Source organism: Hyla sarda, chromosome 8 (genome assembly GCF_029499605.1).
Source record: "Hyla sarda isolate aHylSar1 chromosome 8, aHylSar1.hap1, whole genome shotgun sequence".
In the NCBI taxonomy this organism is placed as follows: Eukaryota; Metazoa; Chordata; class Amphibia; order Anura; family Hylidae; genus Hyla; species Hyla sarda.
The window spans coordinates 231,376,487-231,393,390 of NC_079196.1; the positions used below are offsets into that span (position 1 = coordinate 231,376,487).

The 16,904-nt window shown below is 44.3% G+C and overlaps 1 protein-coding gene across 2 annotated transcripts in view; it reads right to left on the minus strand.

Annotated features, from left to right (window-relative positions):
* Window positions 1-302: 302 nt before the first annotated feature.
* The window catches only part of LOC130284681 (uncharacterized), a 56,698-nt gene continuing 40,096 nt past the window's right edge, over window positions 303-16,904 (minus strand). For both annotated transcript variants that reach the window (XM_056535307.1, XM_056535306.1), the window contains exons 9-11: window positions 8,049-8,328; window positions 3,644-3,795; window positions 303-2,175 (exon numbers count right to left, since the gene is read on the minus strand). In XM_056535307.1, the coding sequence (XP_056391282.1) occupies window positions 3,656-3,795; window positions 8,049-8,328 (420 nt within the window). In that variant the 3' untranslated portion in view covers window positions 303-2,175; window positions 3,644-3,655. The remainder of the gene's footprint in view (window positions 2,176-3,643; window positions 3,796-8,048; window positions 8,329-16,904) is intronic.

Sequence of the window (16,904 nt, forward strand, 5' to 3'; positions counted from 1 at the left end):
AGAACAAATGTTTAAACCATGCACCTCCTTATACTACAGTGTATGCAGAAGTGGATATGTGATGCAAGAAATAGCAGGTTATACAATTGTTACAGGGTTTTGGGGGTGCCCACCTGCATCCTTGGGGTCCCTTACCCTTGTTATCCCCCAGGCTCGGCAGGCCTATCCTGAGCCTCTGCTTTCTGGGAGCTGGGTTACATGTCTGCCGCAGTGCCTCCAACCAACTGGGCATCCAGAATATGGATGTGGGGTCCGCTCGGAAGATCTGAGGTATTAATGAAACTGACACCATCTTACTTGAGCTAACTTTATATTGCAGGAAGGGAAAAAAAACAACAACCGTTAATAACATAACATAGTATAGTAATTTTTGTAATTATGCTGAGAAGCAATTAGATCATAATACAAAATTGTGGATATGCGGCCATGTCTGTTTTTTCTACCAGGATTCACATTGTGTATTCTATCCCCTCCTTTTTTTTGTTCCACTTGGCCTGCACTCCTCCCCACCCCCTCAGCCCAACCCTATATAAGTAGCAGGTAGCTACACCTGGGCCCTTTCATTTTCTAGCAGTCTCCCAGTCTGACTGGGAGCACATGGTAAATGTGCTGTTACACCTTGTTCACACTGGTGTGGTGCTGTGCGGCGTCCGTTGCTGCCGCGGCGTCGTGTCTGCGGGGGATGCGGCCCAGAGACTGGTTTGGGTGGCACTGGGGCCGCTCTGCCAGTGGGTCATTCCCCCTGTGGGCACTGGTGTCGCGGCGGTGGTGGGCGCCGCCCAGTGCTACACCATTTTATGCTAGGGACGTTAGGGACCCACTCTAAATAGGTGGCCTTGACGTGGCGAGTGGGCTTTGTACCTTTTGATCAAAACGTATATTCTAACAACCTGTTAGTTTTTGTAATTATGCTGAGAAGCAATTAGATCATAATTCAAAATTGTGGATGTGCGCCCATGTCTGTTTTTTCTACCAGGATTCACATAGTATAGTATATCTCAGAGTCAGACAAGGCAATGTGGCTATAGGTCTCCCTTACTCACCCACAAGCACACCTGCAGCCCACCCTGATCTTCACCCTAACGGCTGTTGGTGCACATAGAAGAGATTCGGCCCATACAAAGTCCTGCTACGCAGTGTAAACTGTATTAGGCTAAACACTTTGAATTTCCAAAACCGAACCTCAAGGCCTTTAAAATCTGCTGTGGGCCATGGGAGAGGAGCTTCAGGCCCGTAACCAGATCAGTCCAGCTGAAGTTTCTCTTGCTGCTCCCATAGGCTGTACTGGCATCAGTTCTGATCTCTCCAAATGCCAGTATGTATCTCTCAGCTGCTCTCTTGTGACCGACCCTGGTAATCTCCTTAATTTGCTTTCTCTCTGCTTGGCTTGTTCAGCTGGACTGGACTGGACTTGTTGGCGCAGTCATCTACTGGACACTTCAGGTAATTCAAGGTAATATAACAATAATCCGTTCTTCATTACCTTAATGGTGAATTGTTTTAATGGTCTGTTTCCACATGGCGGTTCTATCAGGCTCATGAAACACTTACTCAATACTAATACGGGAAACTGGATAACACTTCAGAGTCAGAAAACATTTTTGCAATGTGTTTTACCCACACGGCCATCACGCCCCCTCCCATAGACATGAATGGAGGGGTCTGGGGTGACGTCACCACCCCTGCCATCGGAACCAAGCATTCTAAACATACTGTTTGTACAGAAATGTACAGACAATATAACAATATAGGAATACAGACAATAGGTGACGGGGTGAGGACTACATAGAGATACCTAAGAAAAATAAAAACTTAAGAATAAAAAGTATAATGTGTACAGGGATCTATGACAGTCCTGCCTTATTTATATAACGCTGTGATGTGATAATATACGATCCTATATATGCAATATTATCCCATGATTTTTTAATTCATAATATACCTACAGTATATATTATGGAGAAAGGCTGAACCAGTAATAAGTGTATTCAGAGTCATATAACAAAAGAGAAAGGATACACAGACATATCTATCCACTCAATGCAATGACACATACTGTATCCGTCTACATTGTGACCATTGTGTCTACTCGTACAGGAATAGAATGACAGACGCTTGTGGTTTCCATATAAGATGGGACCTCTGTGTATTATAACTGAGGAACCTCTGGGGCATCTGTAATAAAGAGAACATGTAAGATAAGTCATATGTGAGAATGGCTCCAACACAGCGCTCCGTCCATCAATCAATACCTCATCATTTCATGCAAAGTATTCCATTTATTTGTAAAAAAAAGAAAATGGCAGCAGCACACTTGGTCAACAAAATGGAGGCTCTTAGCGCACTTTTTGATCAAAACATGTCCCCCCATCTACCACGTGGAGGTGGCCTCTTATAGGATGGGGCCCTAACATTCACTCACCTCAGGCTGGGCGACATGCTGGATCCACTAACAACCTAAAAGCACCTCCTGTGAAATAGGGGAGGGAATGCACCGCTACAGAGGGAGCCACTCCCCCCCATAGTGCACAGCAAAAACAAAATAAAACAAAAATGTAGCCAGCACCTAAACCCAATCCATTTATTGATACACTTATAATTACCTTTCTATCTGAGGACTATATTATTGTGGTTGTTGGGTTCTTATTTACTTTTATTCTCCCCATCCCTCTTACATAGACGGTGTTTGGGGTGACTTAGCAGTATAGTGTAGGCGTTATATACTGGATTTAGCGGTGGTCCAGTGTCACTTTTGGTGTCACAGAATTTTTCTATTTTTGGTTTTTATTTGAGAATTGACACAAGACACAAGAAGACATCAGGGAAGTAAGGCTCTTGGTTGGGCCCCCCTTGCAGTCTGGGAAAGAAGTCTCATAGTTCATAGATTGAAAAAAGACCAACGTCCATCAAGTCCAACCATATCCCTAATGAGTCTCTACTGAGTTGATCCAGAGGAGGCAAAAAACCCTCACACTAGAGGTAAAAATTCCTTCCCGACTCCAAATATGGCATCAGAATAAATCCCTGCATCAATGTTCCATCCCTAGAAGTCTAGTATATATAACCTGTAATGTTATTACTCTCCTAAAATGCATATAGGCCCCTCCCCCTGGACTCTTTTACAGAGTTCACCATGACCACCTCCTCCAGAAGAGAATTCCACAGTCTCACTGCTCTTTCAGTAAAGAACCCCTGTCTGTGTTGGAGTGGAAACCTTCTTTCCTCTAGATGTAGAGGATGCCCCCTTGTTATAGATACAGTCCTGGGTATAAATAGATCATGGAGAGATCTCTGTACTGTCCTGATATATTATATATATATTATTAGGTCCCCTCCTTGTTATATATACAGTCCTGGGTATAAATAGATCATGGAGAGATCTCTGTACTGTCCTGATATATTATATATATTATTAGGTCACCTCCTTGTTATAGATACAGTCCTGGGTAAAAATAGATCATGGAGAGATCTCTGTACTGTCCCCTGCAGTCAGAATAGGAAGCCTCATGGATGGTGGAGATATAGGATGCAACCCAACCCACCCTGGGGTTTTGTGAGGTAATGGAGCCTAAGCTTTAGGGAGTTCTCCTAGACAGTGTGCTGTCCTTGTCATTCTCTGTAAAGCCAAGATGTCCGCCCTCACCTCCCACCGCCATCATTGGTGATCACTGGAGGTAAATAGGAACAGGTCCCGGGCCTGCTCCCTGATGCTTGGCTGGTTATCCAGGATATGGTCCTTCTTCTGGTCACTGTCATCACTCAGGTCATCGATGATCACAATCACATTGCTTCTCCCTACACAAAGAAAGTAAAAAATCACTGCCCTATAGAGTAACAAACAGCAGATCCCATAAAGTGTCCCATAAATTGTATGGATGAAGCGGCTGCAAATGGAGCACAAAGTGTAGGTCGGGTCCCCCCTATAACATGTCCCCGGTGTCTCTCATAGTTACTGGAGATTGTAGATCAGATAGAAATTCTGTGGAAGGAACAAATAGGATCTAACTGCAACCAAGAAACAGACAGAACATTGTGGGGTGGGGATCACATGGGAGGGGAAGGAGGTCACATGGATGGGGAAGGGGGTCACATGGGAGGGGAAGGGGGTCACATCCCCAAATCGGCTGTACAGATGTGAAGACGATGAGGACAATGAGAGTTGTTGTAAAAATGATGGTGATGATAATTGTTACTACAGATGGTTGCAACAGATATCATTAATCCTATAGTGAAAATTTTGGCCTTAAAGTGGTACTCCGGTGCCCAGAACGCTCGGAACCGGAGGCCGTGAGCATGACTTCACGGTCACGCCCCCTCGTGATGTCATGCCACACCCCATCCATTCATGTCTATGGGAGGGGGCGTGTCAGCCGACACGCCCCCTCCCATAGACATGAATGGAGGGGGCTTGGAGTGACAAGGGGGTGTGGCCGTGATGTCACAACCACTGCCGCAGGAACCCGATGTTTGTTTAGAACGCCCGATGCTGTGGGAGATCACGGGGGGCCCCAGCAGCGGGACCCCTGCAATCAGACATCTTATCTCCTATCGTTTGGATAGGGGATAAGATGTCTAACAGCGGAGTACCCCTTTACAGGGGATGTCTGGGTTCATAATTTATTTTCTATAAGGCTGGGGACACTATAAAAAAAATAAAAATAATGATACTTGCCTACCCTGCTCCCTCATAGCTCCCATTCTAGCGCCTTTCTGTCCCCCACTCATCTACTCCGAGACATCTCAGCAGGACCTGCCCCCTCAGCCAATCACCGGCCGCAGCAATGACCTCCTCAGTAAGTGATTGGCTGAGGGGACAGGTCCTGCTGAGACATTTTGTTTAGAAATCAGAAACACGAAGTGACAAGTTGGGGACCAAAAGGTGCTGGAAGAGGAGCGGCAAAGGACCTTTTTTTTACTTTACCCCCAGCCTTATAAGAAAACCCCTTAAAGAGGTAATTCGGTAAAAAAACATTTTTTTTTTTTTAATTATTTCAAATTAACTGGTGCCAGAAAGTTATACAGATTTGTAACTTACTTCTATTTAAAAATCTTAATCCTTCCAGTACTTATCAGCTGCTGTATGCTCCACAGGAAGTTGTGTAGTTCTTTCCAGTTTCACCACAGTGCTCTCTTCTGCCATCTCTGTCCATGTCAGGAACTGTCCAGAGCAGGAGAGGTTTGCTATGGGGATTTGCTCCTACTCTGGACAGTTCCTGATATGGGCAGATGTGTCAGCACAGAGCACTGTGGTCATACTGGAAAGAACTACACAACTTCCTCTGGAGCATACAGCAGCCGATAAGTACTGGAAGGATTAAGATTTTTAAATAGAAGTAAGTTACAAATCTGTTTAACTTTCTGGCACAATTTGATTTTTTTTTTTTTAATTGTCTTCCATCGGAGTACCCCTTTAAAAATAGGTGGGGCCAGGATCCTTGTGTGTCCATCAACCGTTATTGCTATTGGCCTCCTTCTCCTTCTGTTCTGTAGGAGATACTGAGCACTGAGGCCTCTCAAGAGATATAAAGTTACTGTAAACATTAAAGGGGTACTCCACCAGAAAACATCTTATCCCCTATCCAAAGGATAGGAGATAAGATGTCTGATCACGGGGGTCCCGCCGCTGGGGACCCCTGCGATCTCATGGCCGGCAGAGGCGGTGTCCGAAACATGGAAGCCTGGAGCTTCCGTGCTTGTGACTTCATGCCACGCCCACTCCATTCATGTCTATGGGAGGAGGCGTAACGGCTACGTAGTAGCCGTCACGCCTCCTCCCATAGACATGAATGGAGGGGGCGTGGCAGCTTTAATCGCCAGTCATCCAGCACGGAGTTCACACCATGCACCAGGTGAGTTGCGGCACCGGAAATCGTGGTGGTCCCTATGCTTTGTATAGGGGATAAGATATTTCCCACAAAGTGTTGAAGACGTTCCAGCATAGTCCGACCTGACAACTGAGCCTGATAGAAACTAGAAAGGGATGGTCTGTCATCGGTAGTGCAGCCTCTGGGCTTCCTTTATAGGATTTTACCATTTGTTGGATCAATGTCCGTCACTTGTTTTTGTTCTTTTTTGTTTAGATGAAACCATTTTATACACAGTAGAGAATTTATTTTCTGATACATATTTGATATCTTGCATATTCTAATGGCTTTATTGTAAGACTCAGCAGCAGCGTTACGTGACAGGTCCCTGGTGAGGGCAATGTGTCTGGCGATAGAGAAGAGAGGGGTGTTAACACCAGCCTGACTGTTGTCAAAGGATAGGGGATAAGATGTATGATCGCCATCACGACCCCTCTCATAGACTTGCATTGAGGGGGCGGGGCATGATGTCACCCGGGGGCGGAGTCATGACATCACGATACTTCGGCCCTGTGGTTATCACACACTCGGAGCCTCCAGCGCTGTGGAGAGCTTGCACAGGTGGGTGCGGAATGACAGATTGCGGGGGTCCCCAGGGTGGGATAAGATGTATTAGGGCTGGAGTATCCCTTTAAGGTAAACCTGTAGCATCCATGACAGGGAATAGAGTGTTTGATCGATCAGGGTAAATCTTCTCCCTATGTGGGCAGGACCACCATCAGGGGGGTGCAGCCAGTGCACAGCAACCAATGTCGCTTACTGCCCGCCGGGCCACCTTGCAGCTGCACCTGCACAGAAGCAGAGGACCGCTGTTTAAAGGGATACTCCACTGGCCAGCATTCGGAACATTTAGTTGCGAGACTCCACCACACTCCTTCCCATAGACTTGCATTGAGGGGGCATGGTGTGACATCACGAGGGGTCTTGGCCGACCCCCGCAGCACGCACACAATGTTCGGAACTAAATGTTCCAAACGCTGGCCAGTGGAGTACCCCTTTAAACAATGGTCTCCTGCTCCTGTACGTATATTATGGAAATGTGAATGAGATTTTTTTTTAAGAGGACATATCTGGGGGCATTACCTATCTGGGGTCATTACCCACCTAGAGACATTACCTACTGGGGGTTTTATCTACGTGGGGGCACTACCTACTGGAGGCATTACTTACTACCTACCTACTTGGGGTATTACCTACTACCTTACTAACGGGGAAATTACCTATTACCTACCTACTGGGGGCATTATCTACTACCTTACTACCAGGGGAATTACCTACTAACTACTTACTGGGGGCATTACCTACCCTGGGCATTACTAAGGGAATCACCTACCTACTGGGGGCATTATGACCTACTAGGGGCTTCTACCTTATAGGGGGATTCCCTACCTACCTACTGGGGTCATTACCTACTACCTTCCTACCAGGGCAATTACCTACTACCTACTTACAGGGGGCATACAAAAAAGGTTGCAGCAGCACTCTTGGTCAAAAAATTGAGACTCTTAGAGCACTTTTTGATCAAAACGTGTCCCCCCATCCACCACGGCGAGGTGGCCTCATTTCGAATGGGACCCTTAAACTAATTTCACTCACCTCTGTTGGGCACATGGCCTCTGACTGGGTGACATGCTGAATCCATTAACAATTAAAAAAAACTCCTGTGAAACAGGGGAGGGGTGCATGTCACACAGTTAGAGGCCATATGCCCAGCAGAGGTGAGTGAAATGAGTGTTGGGGTCCCATCCGAAATGAGGGCACCTCCGCGTGGAGGATGGGGGGACACGTTTTGATCAAAAAGTGCGCTAAGAGCCTTTATTTTTTGACCAAGAGTGCTGCTGCAACCTTTTTTGTATACTCTGTATTTGCCACAGCAGCGTGCACCCGTGTATTAGGTAGTTGTGCTTGCTATTTTTCTTTGTGTTTTTACATACTAGGAGCATCACCTACCTGGAAGCATTACTGAGGGCAGTACCTACCTACTGGGGGCATTTTTACCTACTAGGGGAATTCCCTACCTACCTACTGAGGCATTACCCAATAGAAGATGGGCCCAGGCCTTTAACTGTGTCAGGGGCCCCACAATTTCTGATGGCAGTCCTGTGTGTGGGCTGTATAGAAAAAATAAAATGCTGAGCAGAGAAAGATACAAGCAATGATAACAATCCCCACGTATTCACCTACCTAACATCTCACACAAATAACTCAGCTCCTCGTCGTACAGAGAGTCGGTGACATTGGTGACATTGATCCGTCCTCTGTTCTTCGTGTGATACAGGATTCCGAACGTGCACCGGGACACGTCCTCCATGAACTGCCGGAAGCCATTGTTACGGATATAAGTAGACTGGACATTCTCTATGACATTCCGGAAGGATCCAGATTCCAGCCTTGTTTTCAGCCATTGATAGTTGGTTTCTGAGGATCTTGAAAAGATTCCGACCTTGTGTTTAGTCTGAGAAATCTGAAGATAAAGGAAGATAAAAAGATCAGTGAATACATTATATCCTTAAAACAATCTCTTCTATCCAGGAGGCCACACCCACCACGACAGCTAAAGCCTCATACACACAGCAGGATCCCGGCTCAGGTTGTGTCTTCATAAATAGTGAGAAGCGGCAGGGGCCATATTCGAATTTGCGATATTTTGTGAATATATGGATGAATATTCGTCCTATGTTCGCGAAATTAGCATATTTGCTATGTTCATTCACTTTTTTTTCTTAAAGAAATTCGTATAGTGCGCATGCACGATTATATCTTTCCTTTTCATTGGTCCACAAGCTAAAAGAAGGGAGAGATCAGTATCCTCTGGAATATTCGCGCTCCACGCCGACTCACACAGTAAATAATATTATAGTCTTCTTTGGACCACAAGCTGGAAGCGGGGAGGGATGATCACTTTTTATTTTACACAGTACACATCATTGTTGTGCCGATATTCGCGGTAAAAGTTTGCATTTCGAATATTAGCACTCAATAATATTCATAAAATATACCATGGAGCACAATAAGATATTAAACGTATGTCAGGAGCGGAAGAAGAGAGCAGGAGCCATGATGCTTTACTGGAGCCTGGGAGACCCTGTGACTAAATGACTAAATGAAGCCTGGGTGACCCTGTGACTAAATGACTAAATGAAGCCTGGGTGACCCTTTGACTAAATGACTAAATGAAGCCTGGGTGACCCTTTGACTAAATGACTAAATGAAGCCTGGGTGACCCTGTGACTAAATGACTAAATGAAGCCTGGGTGACCCTTTGACTAAATGACTAAATGAAGCCTGGGTGACCCTGTGACTAAATGACTAAATGAAGCCTGGGAGACCCTGTGACTAAATGACAAAATGAAGCCTGGGAGACCCTGTGACTAAACGACTAAATGAAACCTGGGAGACCCTGTGACTAAATGACTAAATTAAGCCTGGGTGACCCTGCGACTAAATGACTAAATGAAGCCTGGGTGACCCTGTGACTAAATTACTAAATGAAGCCTGGGAGGCCCTGTGACTAAATGAAGCCTGGGTGACCCTGTGACTAAATGAAGCCTGGGTGACCCTGTGACTAAATGAAGCCTGGGTGACCCTTTGACTAAATGAAGCCTGGGTGACCCTGTGACTAAATGACTAAATGAAGCCTGGGTGACCCTGTGACTAAATTAAGCCTGGGTGACCCTGTGACTAAATGACTAAATGAAGCCTGGATGACCATGTGACTAAATGACTAAATGAAGCCTGGATGACCCTGTGACTAAATGACTAAATGAAGCCTGGATGACCCTGTGACTAAATGACTAAATGAAACCTGGGTGACCCTGTGACTAAATGACTAAATGAAGCCTGGGAGACCCTGTGACTAAATGACTAAATTAAGCCTGGGTGACCCTGTGACTAAATGACTAAATGAAGCCTGGGTGACCCTGTGACTAAATGACTAAATGAAGCCTGGGTGACCCTGTGACTAAATGACTAAATGAAGCCTGGGTGACCCTGTGACTAAATGACTAAATGAAGCCTGGGAGACCCTGTGACTAAATGACTAAATGAAGCCTGGGTGACCCTGTGACTAAATGACTAAATGAAGGCTGGGAGACCCTGTGACTAAATGACTAAATGAAGCCTGGGTGACCCTGTGACTAAATGAAGCCTGGGTGACCCTGTGACTAAATGACTAAATGAAGTCTGGATGACCCTGTGACTAAATGACTAAATGAAAGCCGCGTAAGAACTAAAAATGGCTGCTAACTAAAGAGCCTCCTGAAGCAGGAAGAGGAAGAGATCAGTGGCCGACACAAGAGCAAAACAGCAGCAATGAGGCAACAATAAGAGGCCGGATACATCGTCATACAATTTAGGGAGGAATAAAACATTAGAAGACAAGAAGTGTCCAGTAATCCTGACGCCACGATTCATGGATCTTCTATTCTTGTGACTTCTCCAGTACATACAAAGCATTGTTTATCCAGTGGAGACAAAAAATGGGTAACAGTCCTACTAGGCTAGGGGTGAGAGAAAGGAGAAAGAACAGAAGAAATGCAAAGAGTAATAAAATAAATAAAAAAGAAAAGAGAATGAGAGAGAGAGAGTTTCCAAATTAAAATAGCATTTATTTAAATAAACTTATTGGAGTGAGGTCCTTAGCAGGGTCCTTGCTTCGGACTATTCACGAGATATAAAATATAATATATAGATATACTATGAAAACTGTCCTGAAGGTATATATAAAAATAACACTGGATAATAATATCCCAATTAAATATAATGAGAACTGGACACGGAAATAGGAAAGTCTTTGCGCTATATTCGGCGCTACAAGTGCTGCAAATATGGATATTTCCTCCGCAACTGGAGATGGATTGTGTATAGTCAATAGCTTGGCAGGGACGGCACCGTGCCGAAATAAGTTAATTAGCAGTAGATAATATTTTGTTGCAGCGTTTGGCAGCGCTGGATGCCCCCTGTTTGGAGCCCACTCTACCCTGACTGCCCAGGACTACAGTATGAGTGGCTTCAGACTCAGTAGGGGTTTTAGCTGATTGTCCACAGTTATTGTAATCCTCCACTTCGGGACCTCGCTATCACACGGCGGCGCAGGGACAGGTATGCAAGGCTCCGAGCACATTGAGGGACATTTACCAATATTTGCTTATGTATTCTTTTTTTTTTAGTAATTTTTTCCTTACTTTTTTTTTTGCTTATGTGTGACTTATTTATCAACTGGTTTCAGCCTGTTGATAATTTTCTTTCACGTCAGCAATTTTTCCTTTTTTTACTTTGGTAGTAGCTTTTTCTGCTCCATGTTTGAGCTGGAGTAAATTTAGTCAATTTTTAACCCTGTTGCGACTTTTTTTTGCGCAGTTGCGACTGTCGCAGTTTATAAATACCTGACTACCCGTAGTCCATTTTAAAATTATTACTACGTAGTTCATTTTTGGAAAACGTGCTTTTCTCGCTTTCCAGTCAAAATGTCGCACGAAAAATCGCGTAGTCGCAGTTGCGACAATTTTGCGACAATTATAGTAAAGAAAACCTGACTAAACCCGTTGATAAATGTCCATAAATGTGAGTGTGGCACTATGTGCCCATGGCCGGCCTTTGGGGTGTGCGAGCTGTGCAGCCGTACAGGGCGCCATAGCAACAGGGGCGGCGCCGGGCGGCCGACACAGCTCGCATGCCACTAACATACTTGTCATACTTGTCGGATCCAGGGGGGGGGGCAATGGGGCAATTGCCCCCCCCCTGAGATTGCCGCCGCCGCCCCCTCGAGATTGCCGCCCCTCCCCCACTCAGAACTCTATCATGGTGGAGCGGTAGCTGTCAGCTCAGCCGCTCCACCATTCATTCACCTTTCTCACACGCTGCTCCTTGCTTGCAGCGTGTGAGCCGCGGGGACGCGATCTACGGCTGGCCGGAGCGATGACGTCACATCATCGCGCCGGCGCCCGGAAACACAGCTGGCACACTGGGAGCAAGCAGTAAGCTTACTAACCAGTAAGTAAAACTTGGGGGGCACATAAACGGGGGAAATTTACTGTGAAGGGCACCTCACAGGAGGAATTATAAGTGAAGAGCACATCACAGGGGGCATTATAAGTGTGGGGCACATGACAGGGGCATTTTAATTGAGGGGCACATGACAGGGGGGCATTATAATTGAGGGGCACATGACAGGGGGCATTATAAGTGTGGGCACATGAAAGGGGGCATTATAAGTGTGGGGCACATGACTGCAGCATTATAATTGAGGGGCACATGACAGGGGGCATTATAATTGAGGGGCACATGACAGGGGGCATTATAAGTGAGAGGCACATGACAGGGGGCCCCCTGTCATGTGCCTCTTACATGTAATGCCCCTGTGCTGTGCCCCTCACAAATAATGTGCCCCTAACATATAATACCCCCTTTCCTGTGCCCCACACTTATAATGCCCCCTGTCAAGTGCCCCACACTTATAAAGCCCCCTGTCCTGTGCCCCACACTTATAATGCCCCCTGTCAAGTGCCCCACACTTATAATGCCCCCTGTCCTGTGCCCCACACTTATAATGACCCCTGTCATGTGCCCCTCACATATAATACCCCCTGTCCTGTGCCCCTCACATATAATACCCCTGTCCTGTGCCCCTCATATATAATACCCCATGTCCTGTGCCCTTCACATATAATGCCCCCTGAGGGGGCAGGACAGGTGGCATGATATGTGAGGGTCCCAGGACAAAGGACATTATTATGTGGGAGGAACAGGACAGACAATGTTACTATGTGGGGGGCACAGGACATGTCATAATTATTATATGTGGGGCACAGAAAGGGGCATTATTTCTATATGTGAGGGGCACAAAATGTTTTGCATTTCACAGGTATAGCGTATATTATAAGGAATTTCTTAAGTGGTACGGGTTTTATAGGCCACAATACGTTGTGGTATTGTATTAAAAGGGTGCACTGAACTGTAAGGTTATATTCAGAGAGCGCAATATGTGGTAGTATTATATTCAGAGGGTTCAGCGTGGTAGTATATTCAGAGGATACAGTGTGTGATAGTATTATATTCAGAGGATACAGTATGTGGTAGTATTATCTTCAGAGGGTTCAGTGTGGTAGTATATTCAGAGGATACAGTGTGTGGTAGTATTATATTCAGAGGATACAGTGTGTGATAGTATTATATTCAGAGGATACAGTGTGTGGTAGTATTATATTCAGAGGATACATGTGTGGTAGTATTATATTCAGAGGGTTCAGTGTGGTAGTATATTCAGAGGATACAGTGTGTGATAGTATTATATTCAGAGGATACAGTGTGTGATAGTATTATATTCAGAGGGTACAGTGTGTGGTAGTATTATATTCAGAGGATACATGTGTGGTAGTATTATATTCAGAGGGTTCAGTGTGGTAGTATATTCAGAGGATACAGTGTGTGATAGTATTATATTCAGAGGATACAGTGTGTGATAGTATTATATTCAGAGGATACAGTGTGTGGTAGTATTATATTCAGAGGATACAGTGTGTGATAGTATTATATTCAGAGGATACAGTGTGTGGTAGTATTATATTCAGAGGATACATGTGTGGTAGTATTATATTCAGAGGGTTCAGTGTGGTAGTATATTCATAGGATACAGTGTGTGATAGTATTATATTCAGAGGATACAGTGTGTGATAGTATTATATTCAGAGGGTACAGTGTGTGGTAGTATATTCAGAGGGTACAGTGTGGTAGTATATTCAGAGGATACAGTGTGTGATAGTATTATATTCAGAGGATACAGTGTGTGATAGTATTATATTCAGAGGATACAGTATGTGGTAGTATTATCTTCAGAGGGTTCAGTGTGGTAGTATATTCAGAGGATACAGTGTGTGGTAGTATTATATTCAGAGGATACAGTGTGTGATAGTATTATATTCAGAGGATACAGTGTGTGGTAGTATTATATTCAGAGGATACATGTGTGGTAGTATTATATTCAGAGGGTTCAGTGTGGTAGTATATTCAGAGGATACAGTGTGTGATAGTATTATATTCAGAGAATACAGTGTGTGATAGTATTATATTCAGAGGGTACAGTGTGTGATAGTATTATATTCAGAGGGTTCAGTGTGGTAGTATATTCAAAGGATACAGTGTGTGATAGTATTATATTCAGAGGATACAGTGTGTGATAGTATTATATTCAGAGGGTACAGTGTGTGGTAGTATATTCAGAGGGTACAGTGTGGTAGTATATTCAGAGGATACAGTGTGTGATAGTATTATATTCAGAGGATACAGTGTGTGATAGTATTATATTCAGAGGATACAGTGTGTGGTAGTATTATATTCAGAGGGTACAGTGTGGTAGTATTATATTCAGAGGATACAGTGTTTGATAGTATTATATTCAGAGGATACAGTGTGTGATAGTATTATATTTAGAGGATACAGTGTGTGGTAGTATTATATTCAGAGGTATGGTGTGTGCCAGAACTATATTCAAGGGATACAGAGTTTGGCAGTATTATAATAATTATTATTTTCATATAGAGGATCAGACTCCGCTGACATAGTGAGGAGCCATCTGGGCGTCACGTTCTGCAGAGAGAAGATTTAGCTGGACCCGGTGGAATGTACCATCTGAATTAGATGAGGAAAGACTATAGAGAAGACGTCACCTGTAATCACTGATATCATTGTGTATTCTCCTCACTATAGAGAAGACGTCACCTGTAGTCACTGATATCACTGTGTATTCTCCTCACTATAGAGAAGACGTCACCTGTAATCACTGATATCATTGTGTATTCTCCTCACTATAGAGAAGACGTCACCTGTAATCACTGATATCATTGTGTATTCTCCTCATTATAGAGAAGACGTCACCTGTAATCACTGATATCATTGTGTATTCTCCTCACTATAGAGAAGACGTCACCTGTAGTCACTGATATCATTGTGTATTCTCCTCACTATAGAGAAGACGTCACCTGTAGTCACTGATATCATTGTGTATTCTCCTCATTATAGAGAAGACCTCACCTGTAGTCACTGATATGATTGTGTATTCTCCTCACTATAGAGAAGACGTCACCTGTAGTCACTGATATCATTGTGTATTCCCCTCACTATAGAGAAGACGTCACCTGTAGTCACTGAATCATTGTGTATTCCCCTCACTATAGAGAAGACGTCACCTGTAGTCACTGATATGATTGTGTATTCTCCTCACTATAGAGAAGACGTCACCTGTAGTCACTGATATGATTGTGTATTCTCCTCACTATAGAGAAGACGTCACCTGTAATCACTAATATCATTGTGTATTCTCCTCATTATAGAGAAGACGTCACCTGTAATCACTGATATCATTGTGTATTCTCCTCACTATAGAGAAGACGTCACCTGTAGTCACTGATATCATTGTGTATTCTCCTCACTATAGAGAAGACGTCACCTGTAGTCACTGATATCATTGTGTATTCTCCTCATTATAGAGAAGACCTCACCTGTAGTCACTGATATGATTGTGTATTCTCCTCACTATAGAGAAGACGTCACCTGTAGTCACTGATATCATTGTGTATTCCCCTCACTATAGAGAAGACGTCACCTGTAGTCACTGAATCATTGTGTATTCCCCTCACTATAGAGAAGACGTCACCTGTAGTCACTGATATGATTGTGTATTCTCCTCACTATAGAGAAGACGTCACCTGTAGTCACTGATATCATTGTGTATTCTCCTCACTATAGAGAAGACGTCACCTGTAGTCACTGATATCATTGTGTATTCTCCTCATTATAGAGAAGACCTCACCTGTAGTCACTGATATGATTGTGTATTCTCCTCACTATAGAGAAGACGTCACCTATAGTCACTGATATTATTCTGTATTCTCCTCACTATAGAGAAGACGTCACCTGTAGTCACTGATATAATTGTGTATTCTCCTCACTATAGAGAAGACGTCACCTGTAGTCACTGATATAATTGTGTATTCTCCTCACTATAGAGAAGACGTCACCTGTAGTCACTGATATTATTGTATATTCTCCTCACTATAGAGAAGACGTCACCTGTAGTCACTTATTTCATTGTGTATTCTCCTCATTATAGAGAAGACGTCACCTGTAATCACTGATATCATTGTGTATTCTCCTCATTATAGAGAAGAGAGAAGACGTCACCTGTTATCACTGGCGGGGGGGGGGGGTGCCACAAGGTTAGTTCGCACAGGGCACCTGAACACCTAAGGCTGACCCTGTATGTGCCTCTTACCGGATGTGCCGATCGTGGGCTGGATGCAGTCGCCCTTGCTGCGGCTGACCAGTGGAGCAGAAAGAGTTCCTGATGCAGCGTGTTTCTCTAATCAGAGACTCCTAGGATATAAGTCCTTCCGTGTGTCCACAGTGGGGGTGATGGTAGGTGACTTCTCGGGCTAGACGCGTTTCGGGGAGCCACGTCCCCTTTTTCGATAGCAGTGATCTCAGTCATTCACTCTCACTGCTATCGAAAAAGGGGACGTGGCTCCCCGAAACGTGTCTAGCCCGAGAAGTCACCTACCAGCCAGAGAGCTCCCATTTATTTTTAACAATTTTATCTCATTATATTTCCAGTAATTTAGTATTCTGCACATTCCTCTAATAAAATGGAAAAATTACAAAAATGTGCAACAAAGGATGTTCCTTATATCCGAAACGCGTCGGTGTATATGGGGGCATTTCTCTGGTGTTTCTTATATCATTCATGTCCTGTTCAGTGTTGCCTAAATGCCTTTGGAATGTTTACTGAATATCCAATAAAGTAGAGCTTTAAAGGGGGACTCCGGAGGAAAAAAAATATTTAAAATCAACTGGTGCCAGAAAGTTAAACATATTTGTAAATTACTTCTTTAAATCTTTATCCTTCCAGTACTTTTAAAGGGGTACTCCAGCGCTAAAATATCTTATCCCCTATCGGGGGTGGGGCCGTGACGTGACTATGCTCTGTCCCCGTGATCGCTATTAATCAGACCTGAAGCGAGCACGCTCCGGGGGCTGATTCTAATGGGG